This window comes from Corythoichthys intestinalis, chromosome 4 (genome assembly GCF_030265065.1).
Source record: "Corythoichthys intestinalis isolate RoL2023-P3 chromosome 4, ASM3026506v1, whole genome shotgun sequence".
NCBI classification, from domain to species: domain Eukaryota; kingdom Metazoa; phylum Chordata; class Actinopteri; order Syngnathiformes; family Syngnathidae; genus Corythoichthys; species Corythoichthys intestinalis.
In genome coordinates, this window is record NC_080398.1 from 20552420 (window position 1) to 20565818 (window position 13399).

Consider the following 13399-nt stretch of genomic DNA (forward strand, 5'->3'; position numbering starts at 1 on the left):
TCAAAACTGTACACATACATTTTGTAATCATTCATATTTTGTCGTTGTTATAATAATTTCTGTTAATACTGTATTATAAACTATTCAAAAAATTGGGGTCACTCTGTGGCATTTCCATGAAAATACAAGATTGTTTACTTTTAAGAGTAAGGCTGTTACTAGGTGACCACTAAACTTTTTAATAATGAAGCCTTTATATCTTCCTCAATAAATGCCTTTTTTGTGTTTGGGTGGCACCAATGTATCAAAAATAAAATCTTTCAAATAATTCAAATAAAGTTTTATTTTGCAAATTACATTTAAAGAAATTCAAAATATTAGAACAGTAGTGAGTTCTTTTATTATTTGAAGCTTGCATTTTTCAGAGGAGCCCATTTGTACGGTCGTTATGTTTGCAACCTAACTGCGACAGGTGAAAATTTGCTATCATATCAATGTGATTTTAAAAAAAATCCAGTTTCCCAGTTATTTGAACATTTGTCCACAGTCGTTTAAACAAAAAAAAAAAAAAAAAAAGAAGAAACTTCAGACCTCAAAGGGGATTTTGGTCTATTCCTGAACTGATGACAAACATGGTGAGCATTTCTACGATGTTAGTCATATTGAGCATCAGCATTGGTGTGATGCTAAAGCAGCTGGATTACATTACTTAGTCAGGCATAGAAATGTCTGTTTCGCCATAGTTGGGCAAATCTCCAGACCTCCGTTTTTGCTGTCAGGCTTTTAATTTGAGTAAGAAGAATCAGATCAGGTGGATTTCTTTATAGCCAAATCAGCTATCTGGATGTTTAAACCCTAATGAGAGTTGACCCTGATCAGCTACTAGAATCTTGTTCACTTTAATTGGCTGTGATTGGTCCTTCTCAATTACTTTATCCGCTTTTAAGTTATAGGCATAGTATCCCCTCTTGACCTAATTCACTTTGTGTGTGCTGGCCTTCAAACCATAACAACTACTTTCTTATAACTCTTGTTTTTTTCCCCTCCCCTAAATATTATGGGAGCAGAAAGTGCATCTGTATAGACCCGCCACCGCTTCATTAATTATTTAGCGGTCTTCTCGAAGGCCCGTTGTATTAAAGGGAGGGAATGATTTGAATAGGAAGTAGCTTCCCGGACCCGAGCGTGTGATGTGTGTGTTCCCCTGTCATTGTATGTTTCTGCGGCTTCATTTGTCTGCTGTGGCGAGCCAGGGGGCTGGAGGAAAAATTTCCATTCTATGAATATTTAATACATAATAAAGTTTTTGATTTTATTCTATTCAATCTGAAGGGGGTGAAAATGTGGCAAAGCTAGCTAGACCCCTCTCAAGGACGGAAGGCTGCACTAGTGCTGTGCTTGTAAAAGGGTATTTATTTATTTACTAATAAAATCAATTTTTTGTAATTACAAAGCCAAGCTTCAATGTTAACTAAAATAATTAGAAATACTATACGAACTCCGAATCATGCCCGTGTTTGGTCTTTTGGGTTGCTAAAATGCAGAAATTCCAAAATTCATTTTTTTGCTCATGTTGTTGTTCACAAAGTGGTGAACCTTGTCCCATTCTTGCTTGTGAAAAGCTAAGTGGGGATTCTCCTTTTATTTCCAATCATGACACTTACCTTTTTCTAACCTGTTCACCTGTTGAATGTGCTAATCAGGTGATAGTTTGAGCATTCCTCCACTTTTCCAGGTATTGTTCAAATTATATTTGTTTTCACTTTTCGAACATGAAGTCTTTCAGTGGCACGTTAAACAACTGTTAAACACGACAGCCTCACAGTTCAGAGGTCGTAAGCAGAGGTGGGTAGAGTAGCCAAAAATTGTACTCAAATAAGAGTAGCGTTACTTTAAAATAATATTACTCAAGTACAAGTAGTCATCTAAAAGATGTACTCAAGTACAAGTAAAAAAGTATTTGGTAAAAAGAATGCTTAAATAATGAGTAGCATTGTGAGTAACTGATTACAAATTTGTTTGATTTTTTTCTCAGCACAAAGGTATCTATTTGAACTTTTGTTACTGTTGTTACTAGGGGTGTGACAAAATATCGAAATGGTGATATATCGTGATACTTTGTTTCCCAAAGGTTATCGATATGCTCCTGTCAAGAATTGAGATATCGCTTTAAAAAGGTGTCAATTAATAATTAAAAAAAAAAAAAAAAAAACAGGCTGCCATTGACAGTGCTCGACGCCCAATCCATTTAGACTGGGAACGTTCGTTCATTCAAAACCAGAGCATTCACAGTCATTCGGTCCAATTTTCGGGGCATTTACAGGTGACATGCTGTTCATTTTAGGGCATTTGCAGGTTATTTCCTGTGATTCCCAGGTCACTTGGGATGGCGTGGCTCAGTGGTAGAGTTGTTGTCCCCCAACCCAGAGGTTGTGGGTTCAATTCTCTGCCCTGATGAACTCGCCTAAGTATCCTTGAGCAAGATACTGAACCCCACATTGCTCCTGGTGCTGCATCACCAGTAGGTGGATGGCAATGTAGTGTAAAGTGCTTTGAGCGCCTTGAAAGGTGGAAAAGCACTATACAAGTATAACACCATTTATCATTACTTCCTGTGCTATAATACAAAATAAATAGGAAGTGACCCATGAAACACCCCAAAATCAACTGATAAATGACCTTAAATGGCCCAAAATTACCTCATTGCCTGGCATTGACGGCCATAGACGTTCAATCTGTTTGAAGTGGGAGGCAGCGTCAAATGGATTGGACATCTACTAGTGACAAACTCATTCCAATTCACAGCAGAAGCTTGTTTTTCTGGTTATTGTTTTTTGGTAGAATATCTTAGAATGATTTCCTGACCAATGTATCAATAATCGTTGTATCGCCATACCGTCAGATCATCGTTATCGTCCGCTTTGTATCGCAAATCGTATCGTATCCTGAGGTACCAAGAGGTCTCCACTCCTAGTTGTTACAATGATACTGTACAATAACCCATTACATTACCACATTAAGCCAACGAAAATAAATAAATAAATAAATAAATTTTAAAAAATCATTGAATCCCGGCGAGATAGAAAAATGACAGAAATGAAGCATTATTCGTCCAAAGAGCATGAGTGCCCTCTATTGGAGTAAATAGTTCATAGTTTGAAACTGAATCGTTCCTTCATAGTTACTACGATGAAATTAAAAGGATCAATGCCTCCGGTTTTCCGTGGTCAATATATAACTAGGAGAGAGGTTAAAATTTGCGCTTTCGAGTATGTTGAGAGCAGCGCTCTATCTCAAATACTTTTTTTTTTTTTTTAACGGTGCTTTAAAGACGCTACGTGATTGAACAGGCTGGCGTAATCATTGAATGGCAAGCTTGCGTGATTGGCATAATGGAGTGATTATTGTTGTGATGTCTCATTGGGGAAATTGGTAGCGCTACTCTTGGCATCACTGGCAAAAAAAAAAAATAATAATAATATGAAGAATAAAGAGATAAAATGTAACAACTCTTGTGTAGCCCCAAGTAGTGGAGTAAGAGTAGTGTTTTTTCTTCACATATCTACTCAATTAAAAGTAAAAAGTATGGCTTAATGAAACTACTCTTAGAAGTACATTTTTCTCAAAAGTTACTCAAGTAAATGTAACGGAGTACATATGACGCGTTAATACCCACCTGTGGTCGTGGGTTTATACCTGCACTTCAGCCATTCTGTGTTCAGTTTGCTTGTTCTCCCTCTGCTTACAAGATGGATGTTAGGTCATACTGTATAAATACTCTGTCCATAGGTAAAGAGTGCCGATGTTTGTATATACCGTATTTTTCGGACTATAAGTCGCACCTGAGTATAAGTCGCACCAGCCATAAAATGCCCAACTAAGAGGAAAAAACATATAAGTCGCACTGGTGTATGAGTCGCATTTTGGGCGGAAAGTTACTAGATAAAATCCAACACATAGAACAGATATGTCATCTTGAAAGGCAATTTAATATAAAAATACAATAGAGAACAACATGCTGAATAAGTGTACAGTATGATAATGTTACATGATGCATGAACAACGAAATGCAAATATACTGTCCTCACCAGGATGCTGCGACTAGGTCCTGGCTATACAGCGAGCTAAACTCCCAAATGACAATGCTGGACCTCCGTATAATTTGCTGAATCAATTTCGTCCTCGATACCAAACAGGTTTGCATCAACGTAAATAAATGATAATTAGGTGCTATTACAGCAATGACAAACGGTTAGCACGCGTTCGCTAGCAGCTAGAGATATTTTACAAGCATAAACAATGAAGGTAGGTTCGCAGCCGATTTTCTCTCTCTCTTTCTCTCTCTCTCTCTCTCACGCTCTCTCGCCCACTCACTCAGAGACGCTGCATAGCTGTCTTCTTCTGGCGTGTGAGCGCTCTTCTTGGCGTAAACAAGTGCGAGTGCGCCCCCACTTGGGCGTGAAAGCGCCACAAACTAAAAGCATGCATTTAATTTGAAAAAAAAAAAAAAAAAGTCATTAATACAATTGAACACACATTGCCAAAGGCAGAACGCGAACGTGGCCATAGCTGTTAAGTTATTCAGATAACTACAGCATAAAGAACATGCTAATAAGTTTACCAAACCATCAGTGTCACTCCAAAACACCAAAATAACATGTGAAATGATATCATATTGTGTTAATAATTTCACACATAAGTGGCTCCTGAGTATAAGTCGCACCCCCAGCCAAACTATGAAAAAAACTGCAATTTATAGTCCGAAAAATACAGTAAGTGCCCGTGGAATTGGCTGGCAACAAGCCTAAAAGTCGGTTGTGCAGTCTCTTCTTTAAAATTTTGCCTTTCACCTGACCCCGAATGAGGACAATTGTTTACAATTAAAGTATCCCATGAAATAGAAAAGTTATGTTATTGTATATGCATTGATGCCGCTTAATCCATGTGTCGCTGTGCCGCCCACTGCATCCAAACTGACCTGGCATGGCTCTGTGTGAGACACCCAGCTGGGAGTGCCCCTGAATCTACTTGGGATTAGCCCTGGATTGTCTGGGATTACGCTGGGATAGAGAAGGATTAGTAGTGACTGCCTGTTTTGGGGGCGTGAGGGCCATCGTTTGGCCAAATTGCCCCTGCTAGCTCAGTCTTGGGGGGAGCAGAAATGAAGCATGCACTCAAACTGTGGAAACACCTACAAAATCTGTCTTACTCTCAGATGTTCCAACCAGAACATGCGGCGCAAAGAGCCTCAGTGGTTTTGATGATCACGGTCACGGCTGACCACCGTCCGAAATCTCCCAAATCTCTCTAGCAGGTGGATTCATCAGATAAAGAGGGTTTGGGATGATGGCAAATCCCTCCAAGTTTAGTATGGCTGCTCTTCCCTCACACGGGGATAAAATTGAGATTTGAATCAGACGGGTCACACAGAGTTTTAGCCTAAAGTGCAAGTGCTGCTTGGCCAGAGTTGGCCCCATTTATTCTCAGATGAGCTGTGGTGGCTTGAAACCATTGAAACCACATCTTCACTCTCATGAGAAACATGTAAAACCAGGTTTACTATAAAGTTCTTTCTAAAAAACATCACAAATGACAGTTTTAATACAGATTTCAACGTGCAATTGGACTCTTCCAAAACATCAGAATAAGGACAAATGTGTAAAGTACAGAATGTGTGAATGTAATAATAGCAAGACCACAATTGTATTGACCTCAAACAGCTGACTGTTGCTAAAGTTGCATTGCTTTTAAAACTTGTTTTATGTATTGAAAGATGGAAAAACACAATTTAACTAGGCCGGCAAGCAGGACTGAACGGGCCCTCGCAATCTAGCGCAACTCGGACGTCACGCAACTAGGACAGTGTGCAGGTCAGGGTGGTGGCAGATCGTCCTCTCTAATCATCTCATTAGAACCTAACATGCTCGAAAGTCGCCTCTTTACATTCACACATCTAAGAGATAAAAACCCCTATTGGAGAGAGTACTACAAAAAAGGAGCGAATAAAGGGTCGTCACGGCAACAGACAGAGACATGTGGACATGGGCCCTAAAATAAGTATTTCAAAAGGTCTTGAAACTACAATGACCAACCTGAAAAGAACTGGACATATAATAGAAAAATGAGTGACTTTCTATTGCCACTAGTTGGCGCTGCAGGGTTGATGCAAATGACCCTTACAGGACCCTTCATAGTATGACTCAACAAGCATGAGATGTTTGGTGCAGATATGTTGTAGAAGTTATGACTGTTCAAAACTTGTGGTGAGACAAAATGGCTTCAGTCATTTTCACTTCTCCTGTTGGACTCTTCTGCTTCAACCAAACCTCAGTATTTTTCATCAGGCACTTGAACACGTCTTATGGCTCCCCTGATGCAGGTTTCAGGTGAATATATTTTTTTTCCTTGGAGGGGGAGCCTGTTTAGTAAACAAAGGCATTTCTTGTTCTCACTAGGGGGCACTAGGCCTAATGGGTAATGTTTCAGTGCACTTGTGTAAAGGGTGGGAACCCGCACATACATACCAGATATGAAAAAGATTGAACGTTGTGTCAAGGAGCTATTAGTCATTTACTGAATTTGTCATTTTGCCGAAAAAATGGTCGACTTTGGCACCATGCCCAGGTCAGACCCATGAATGAAAACGCACCATTTTAAAAACTTGAGATCTCATATGTCTCCTGAACAGTCTCACCAATTTTTAAGATGATCCAACTAACTCCCTCGGCGAAAAGGTCTCAGATGTGCACCCTGTAAATCGTTAAAAATTTCATATTCGATCCAAAATAACTGATTTCCTGTTGGGTTTGGAATATGGGTGCCAATGCTTTTTTGGAGCGGTTTTGGACAAGGTATAGACTCCCCAAATTTTATCGCTCTACGCTGACAGACCCTAATGTTATAGGCCAATTTTAAAATTTCAAGGGGGCGCCACTGAGCCATTTTGTTACTTTTTTTTTTTTTTGCAACGTTGCAAAATTATCGAAATTTACATTTTTCCGCACGTCTGTGCAAATTTTGGTGACTTTTCGTGCATGCTCAGGCCTCCAAATTGGCCGTTTTCATTTGCCCTGAAAAAAATTAAATTAAAAATTAAAAAAATATATATATAATCCTTTGCAAAACAATAGGGCCTTCGCACGCTTAGTGCTCGGGCCCTAATAACAGACCTCCATTCCTTAGATACTGAAACAATCCAATTTTGGTACGGGTCTGAACACAATAGCCTACATGAATACAGTTGCAAACACAAGATTACTGTATTCTATAAAGTCAGTTGGTGTACAAATTTGTGACAAAATAAACCAATATTAGCGAATCAAGGGGAAATTGGTGGTGACTGACCAAAACTGCAAAAAGGTTGCAGTGATTTGCAGTGATTGATTAAAGAAGTTGTTCGATGACCCATAATTTAGGGTAGGTGGTTGAATCCTGGACTGAATGAATGGCTCACGAGTTGTTAAAGCTCTTCTTGGCCTCAACTTCCAAAAATGGGCCCATGCTACATTGGTATCTTACACACAGAATGAACCTTGAAAATAGTGTCATAGTTGGTCAGCGTAAAGGCACTTATGCAAATGAAGGAGGTGTAGTCTGTTCTTGGAAATCATCAAAAGCAGACATTCAAGATTGTGTTCAGTGGGTGATGGTATATTTCATTTTCAGCATGATATGATGGGGATAATTTATCGTGGTGTGATAGGTTGAGGGCTAAGATGAGGGGCTTTTTGGGGGGGAAGTTGGCACATCGAGAAGCCGTCAGTAGCAGAGAGCAGGCGTCCCCTACGGGCCTTTGCACAGCCGAGATGAAAGGCTGTTTAGTGTTGGAGCAGCGGCATCAAAAGAACCTCTCGCATCCTCTATCACTCCCCATCCCCCAATTTCCTTCCATTTCTCTCTCTCTCTCTCCCTCGCTCTCTCTTACACACCACAATATGATATAGTTTTGCTGTTGCACGTTTACCCGGTTGCCATGGCAATGCGCCGCCGGAGGTGTCACAGCAAGATAACCCAAGGAGGCATTCACAGATCACCTGAATTCAGTTCGCCTCCCCATCTCTTCTCTCTTGCTGTGTGTTCTCTGCCAGAATTTGATTTATTTTGTTTCCCTGGCGCGCACTTCGCCGTGAATACAAATAATCTGCGACATAATGGAGATGGTGCAAGTGTGCGTACCCCTCAATCTCAATAAAACCATTGTAACACTATATTCCCAAACCACAGGGGGTGTTTTTTTTTATTTGATTCTTTTCCTACTCCACCGCCAAAACGCTTGGCACGCCAACAAAAAAAGCCAAATTTTGCAGTGAGTGGCTCTGTTGTGCATCGGGAAATTCAGAATCCAGCAACCCTTGAAATGTAAATGATAATACAAAAATTAGATCCTCAGAATTACTGAGTCGCTGACTGTACACGCTGCCAGGATAATGGGAAAGTAATTGGTGACACACTGCATAATTGACGGCAGAGCGATTGAAAGCAGACTCGCAAAAATGATTATTGTGGGCACAGAAATGTGAGAAATAAGAAATGACACAAAAAAAAAAAAAAGCACTCAGCCACAAAATAGAAGCTGGGGATTGTGATGGAGACAGAAGAAAATAGAGGGGATGTGAGGAAGGAGATTGGCAGTGGCAATAGATATTGGAAATTGGGATACATCCATTAGCCTTCCTTGCCCCTGGCTCAATCTCCTGATACATCCTCCCATTCAAGGCGCGCTCCAGAGAGCAACGGCTGCTGGCACTAGGCCAGACTGGCACAGACTTCAAACATACAGTACACCCATCCACTGCAGCCCACATCAGGGCCCAGTCTGAATAGAGACGTAGAGGAGGACAGCTAGATTGATGGGAATGAAAGTGGGAGGACTGACGTGCGTGCTGAGAGCTTCTAAAGACAGAGTTGCGGGTCGTTTCAGGTTGGCGGTGGCTGACAGGGTCTAAGCGCCTCGTCAGTTCTGGCTGTCCTCTGAAGGTGTTTGTGTTTTTCACTGTTTTAAGACACAATGACTTGGATTGACACTGATTGCACAGAATTTTGACTACAGTAATAACAGATATGAAAGTGACCCGAAGAGCTGGACTCGCCACTCAGAATGTTTCAATTTCATTGAAGACATCCGTCCTTTTTTAAATAACTAGGGCAGAAGCTTATCCCACCTTAACGGGTATGACGGACAGGAAACAACCTCGACTGAACCATGATATAGAATCGGACAACTGTTCACACCTATCATTTTAGAATCTGAATCACCCAGGGAAATAAAGGCACAACATGTGTCTCAGGTTTACAATTGTCCTGATATACAGTCTTTCAGGTTGCACACAAAGCAGTGGTTTGCACAGTCATAAAAGAACACATAATCTCTTCTGTTACTATCATACCTAATTTTCTATTTCATTGTTTTGTATTCATAGAGTACATGTATCTTACATAGCAATATTAGCTGTAATCACTTTAAATTGTTTTGGCATAGGTTGATAGCAGACTGGCATGAGCTGATTTCTGGAAAATTTGCTGTCATTGGAACTATTTCTCTTTTGTAAACTGAACGCCCTCTATATTTAACTCAGAAATGCCAGAAACTGAAATTCACATAAAAGCAATATTTTAAACCTTGTCATTTAGATTGTCTTTAATCGATTGCTAACATCCTTTTTTCCATTTATGTCCCTCCAGAACTCCATTCGTCACAACCTATCCCTACACACACGCTTCATCCGTGTTCAGAATGAGGGCACTGGAAAGAGCTCCTGGTGGATGTTGAACCCTGACGGAGGGAAAATGGGCAAGGCTCCAAGACGACGAGCTGTCTCCATGGACAACAGCACCAAGTATCTCAAGAGCAAAGGTCGCATTCGAGGCAAGCGGGTTGGTCGTCCTGGAATTGGAGCGGGTTCAACTGTCGTGGGCCTACAGGGATCCCCGGACCACAGTAGCCCACCTCATAAAGGTCTACCTGGTTCTGGAGGGACTTCAGGTACGGACAGTGAGTTTGATGCCTGGACTGATCTTCACTCCAGAGCCAGCTCGTCAGCATCTACCCTGAGCGGCCGTCTGTCACCAATTCTTGCAGAAGGGGAACCGGAGGAACCTGATGAGGGAGGCTTGTCATGTTCCACTTCCCCCCACCTCTACCCGTCACCCACTGCCCGTTCTCCGTCCATGGGGGCAGGCAACCGCTGTCCTCCCCTTGAGCAATTGCCTCAGCTGACAAACCTAACAGGTGCCATCAGTCTTGATGAACAGCTGATGGAGGACGGCTATCATCACCATCATTCACAGCAGCAACACCAACAGCATCCTTCTGTTGGGAGACATAAGCACCAAACCTCAGTCTACCACTACAGTTCTGGAGTGAAAGGCCAGACGTCCTATGGTACAAGTGGGTATGGTACGACAGGCATGGGCATGATGCGACATCACTCTCCCATGCAAACCATCCAAGAGAATAAGCCAGCAAGGTTTTCTGGAACAATGCGAACGTATTCCAGCACCAATGCCCTGCAGAGCCTCCTTACAGGGGGAGCAGCCGGGCAGCCTTACTGCCCCAAGGAAATGATGCTGGGTCTAAAGAGAGAAGGTCATACGTTGATGTCCTGCAATGGTTCTAACCCTCACAGCCACCACGTCAGTCACCACAATGGACATGGCCAGAATCACAATGGACCTCACAGTCATAGCCACAACAGAACTCACAGCCATGCACACGCTCATAATCACAACTCATCTCACAGCCTCAGCCACAACGGCATCGGCCATAACCACACATCTCGAGTACCGCCCCTGAATCCGTGTGGCAACGGTAATTTACTGCAAACCTACAATCACAAATCTCCTTACCTGTACAGCCCTCCAGCACACGCCCACTTACCGGCGTCTACCACCCTGCCCCCCAACCCGGCGGGGATGCTCGGCATGCCCCAGGACTCCTGCCATTTGGCTACCGCGCCACATCCACACCCTCGTCACAACCATTACCCTGACCCACAACACCAAGCCATGGTGAACGGACCCTTCCACCACGGTCAGGGTATGGTTGGTAGCAACGGCACCGGGGGATACCACCACGGCTATCACCAACCCCATCCGCACGAGAGACTACCCGCGGACTTGGACATCGACATGTTCCAGGGCAGCTTGGACTGTGATGTGGAGTCTATCCTCCTCCATGACATCATGGACTCTGGAGAGGAGATGGACTTCAACTTTGACTGCTCTCTTGCCCAAGGGGTGGGCATCGGAATGGGAATGGGGATGGGTGTGACCATGGGTATGGGAATGGGAATGAGCGGACTGGCCGGTCCACAGCAAACCCACAGCAACCAGAGCTGGGTGCCCGGCTAAACTCTGAGATGACCCATCTGAAGGCCACAAAAGAACAATCTTACCCATAAAGCACTGTGCTCAACTGTGACATTCCTGACTTGACACAGAGACTATATGACCATGTCTTTCTTTGTTGTCTGTCACCCTTTTTCTCTTTTTTGATCCCCCGCCCACCTTACCCTTCTCTCTGAGAACTAGCTCTTGTCTCATTTGATATTTCCTCATATCAGCTATACTGTGATGACAATCTCTCAGCATCATTGCTTCTCATCTACCATGAGAGCTGAACTCTCCATGCACTTTATCGCAAGTGTGTTCACAAAGCAGCTCTTGCAGAACCCAGCATGTTTTGTGAGTTGATAAACTGTCAAAATTCAAACTCAAACAGGACCGCTAATGAGTCATAGTCAGAAGTAGAGACCAAAAAGTGCACACAAAAAAAAAATCCCCTAGCTGCATTATGATCTCACTACGTTAACACAGAAACCTTTGTGAAAATTCAATAAATGCAAATCAATTTTTGATCCGGAACCGTTTTTCCTCTAATGAAATTCATGCTCATGAGATCCAATCAATTCTCGCCAACGTCTTAGCGCTGCGTTTCTGTTATTTATAGCTTCATACATCCAGACCTTGGCACTTTGACTCTTCTGTTGGATGCGATGTTTAGTTAATGTCCTCTTGCCATTCGGCCAAGACGTGTTGTCACTACATCACCAAATGGATTCTATCATTACTCGCTTGCATGCAATTTGGTGAATTAAAAACTTGTATCACCTTGTCTCACCTGGGCCTCTGGAGGCACTCACTCTCTCGCTCTTCCTCACTCTTGTCCTACTGTCTGGAAGTGGCTCTCTCTCCCTGCCTGCCAGTGGAGACAAAGTGGCCATTACTCACAGCGAGCCATTAATGGGTCTTGATTGAAATTCAGCATCTTGCTTTTAATCTCCAAAGTGATGCGGCAGCGATGCGTCATTATTGAGAAGCTAACACATTGTCCTCCCATATCTCACCCGAGGGCGGAGTTGGGGTGGGTGGATAGGGGTTTCAGAAAGCCTAGACGAAACAGTGTGATGCCAAAGTCAGTGTCCACTTTGGGCAAATGTGAAAGAAGTTCGGCCTTAAACATTAACATTTCATTGATTTGAGGAGCAAATCGACACTTTTACCCCACATTGCCGTCTCGCCAGATTACTGCATCAAAGTCTTAAACACAGAGCCATTTGTCTATTTATCTGTCCCTTTCAAAATGCGTGGCTACATCACTGCCAGCGTCACTGCCTGTATTTGCAGCGACACTTTGTTTTCGATACAAAATTCCAAGCTTCACACCCTGTATTGTTACGCCCAAGAAGTCCCGCTCTAACATCAGTCGGTACCTTACACGTAGAACAGCAAGATAGGAATTGGCCAGTGTGAAATGGGCTAGTTTTGATGAGAAGCCATGCACACACTCCCCACCCCTGGCCCACTTTTTTCCCCCTGTGTCTTTATTCTGTTGTTGTGTAGTTGTCGTTGTGTCGTTGCTAATTCTAAAGACCAACAGCGCTGACGTATTAGCACTGAGGAAGCTCTTGTCGGTGAAATGATGTCGGCAGTAGTGCAAGTGTGACCTTCTTCCCAGACTCCGGTCGGTCGGTCGCCTGCCCACGTGTGTGCTTTGCTCAATTGTCTGTGTTTGTGATTGGGGGCTGGGTGTTGGAGTGTGTGTGAGGTGGAGAAAAAGGAATGGGGGTGGGGTGGGGGGGTTAGTCTGAAGCTTCTTTATCATTGGCCTTGAGGGAGTCATGGAGAGGACACCTTGTTTCTGCTTCTTCTTCTTCTCTGGCTCCTCCAAGGAGATCCCTGTTGCATTTCGGCTTGTTGACAAAAGCAAAAGGTGGGTTCGGGGGTGAGGTTACTGTTGCAGCCAAAGGTCAAACATGGCAGAGACTATCAGACCATTAAGTGAGGTAAACACACCTCCAATTGCAGAGCTTTTAGGTAGAACTGGTTCCAGTCAAACATGCTGGTGGATAAGGTGAGGAGTCTTGTAAGCAAAATGGGTAAGTCGTGTTATTCGAACTCGCGACACAATTCTATCCGAGAAGAGAGCTATACGTGATGTCTAATTTTCCTATATTTATTT

General features: G+C 42.8%; 1 protein-coding gene across 1 annotated transcript in view; it reads left to right on the forward strand.

The window, feature by feature from the left end:
* The window catches only part of LOC130914391 (forkhead box protein O3-like), a 108755-nt gene extending 95767 nt beyond the window's left edge, over positions 1–12988 (forward strand). Inside the window, exon 2 of the mRNA XM_057833536.1 lies at positions 9622–12988. Within this exon, the coding sequence (XP_057689519.1) occupies positions 9622–11289 (1668 nt within the window). The 3' untranslated portion in view covers positions 11290–12988. The remainder of the gene's footprint in view (positions 1–9621) is intronic.
* Positions 12989–13399: the final 411 nt, after the last annotated feature.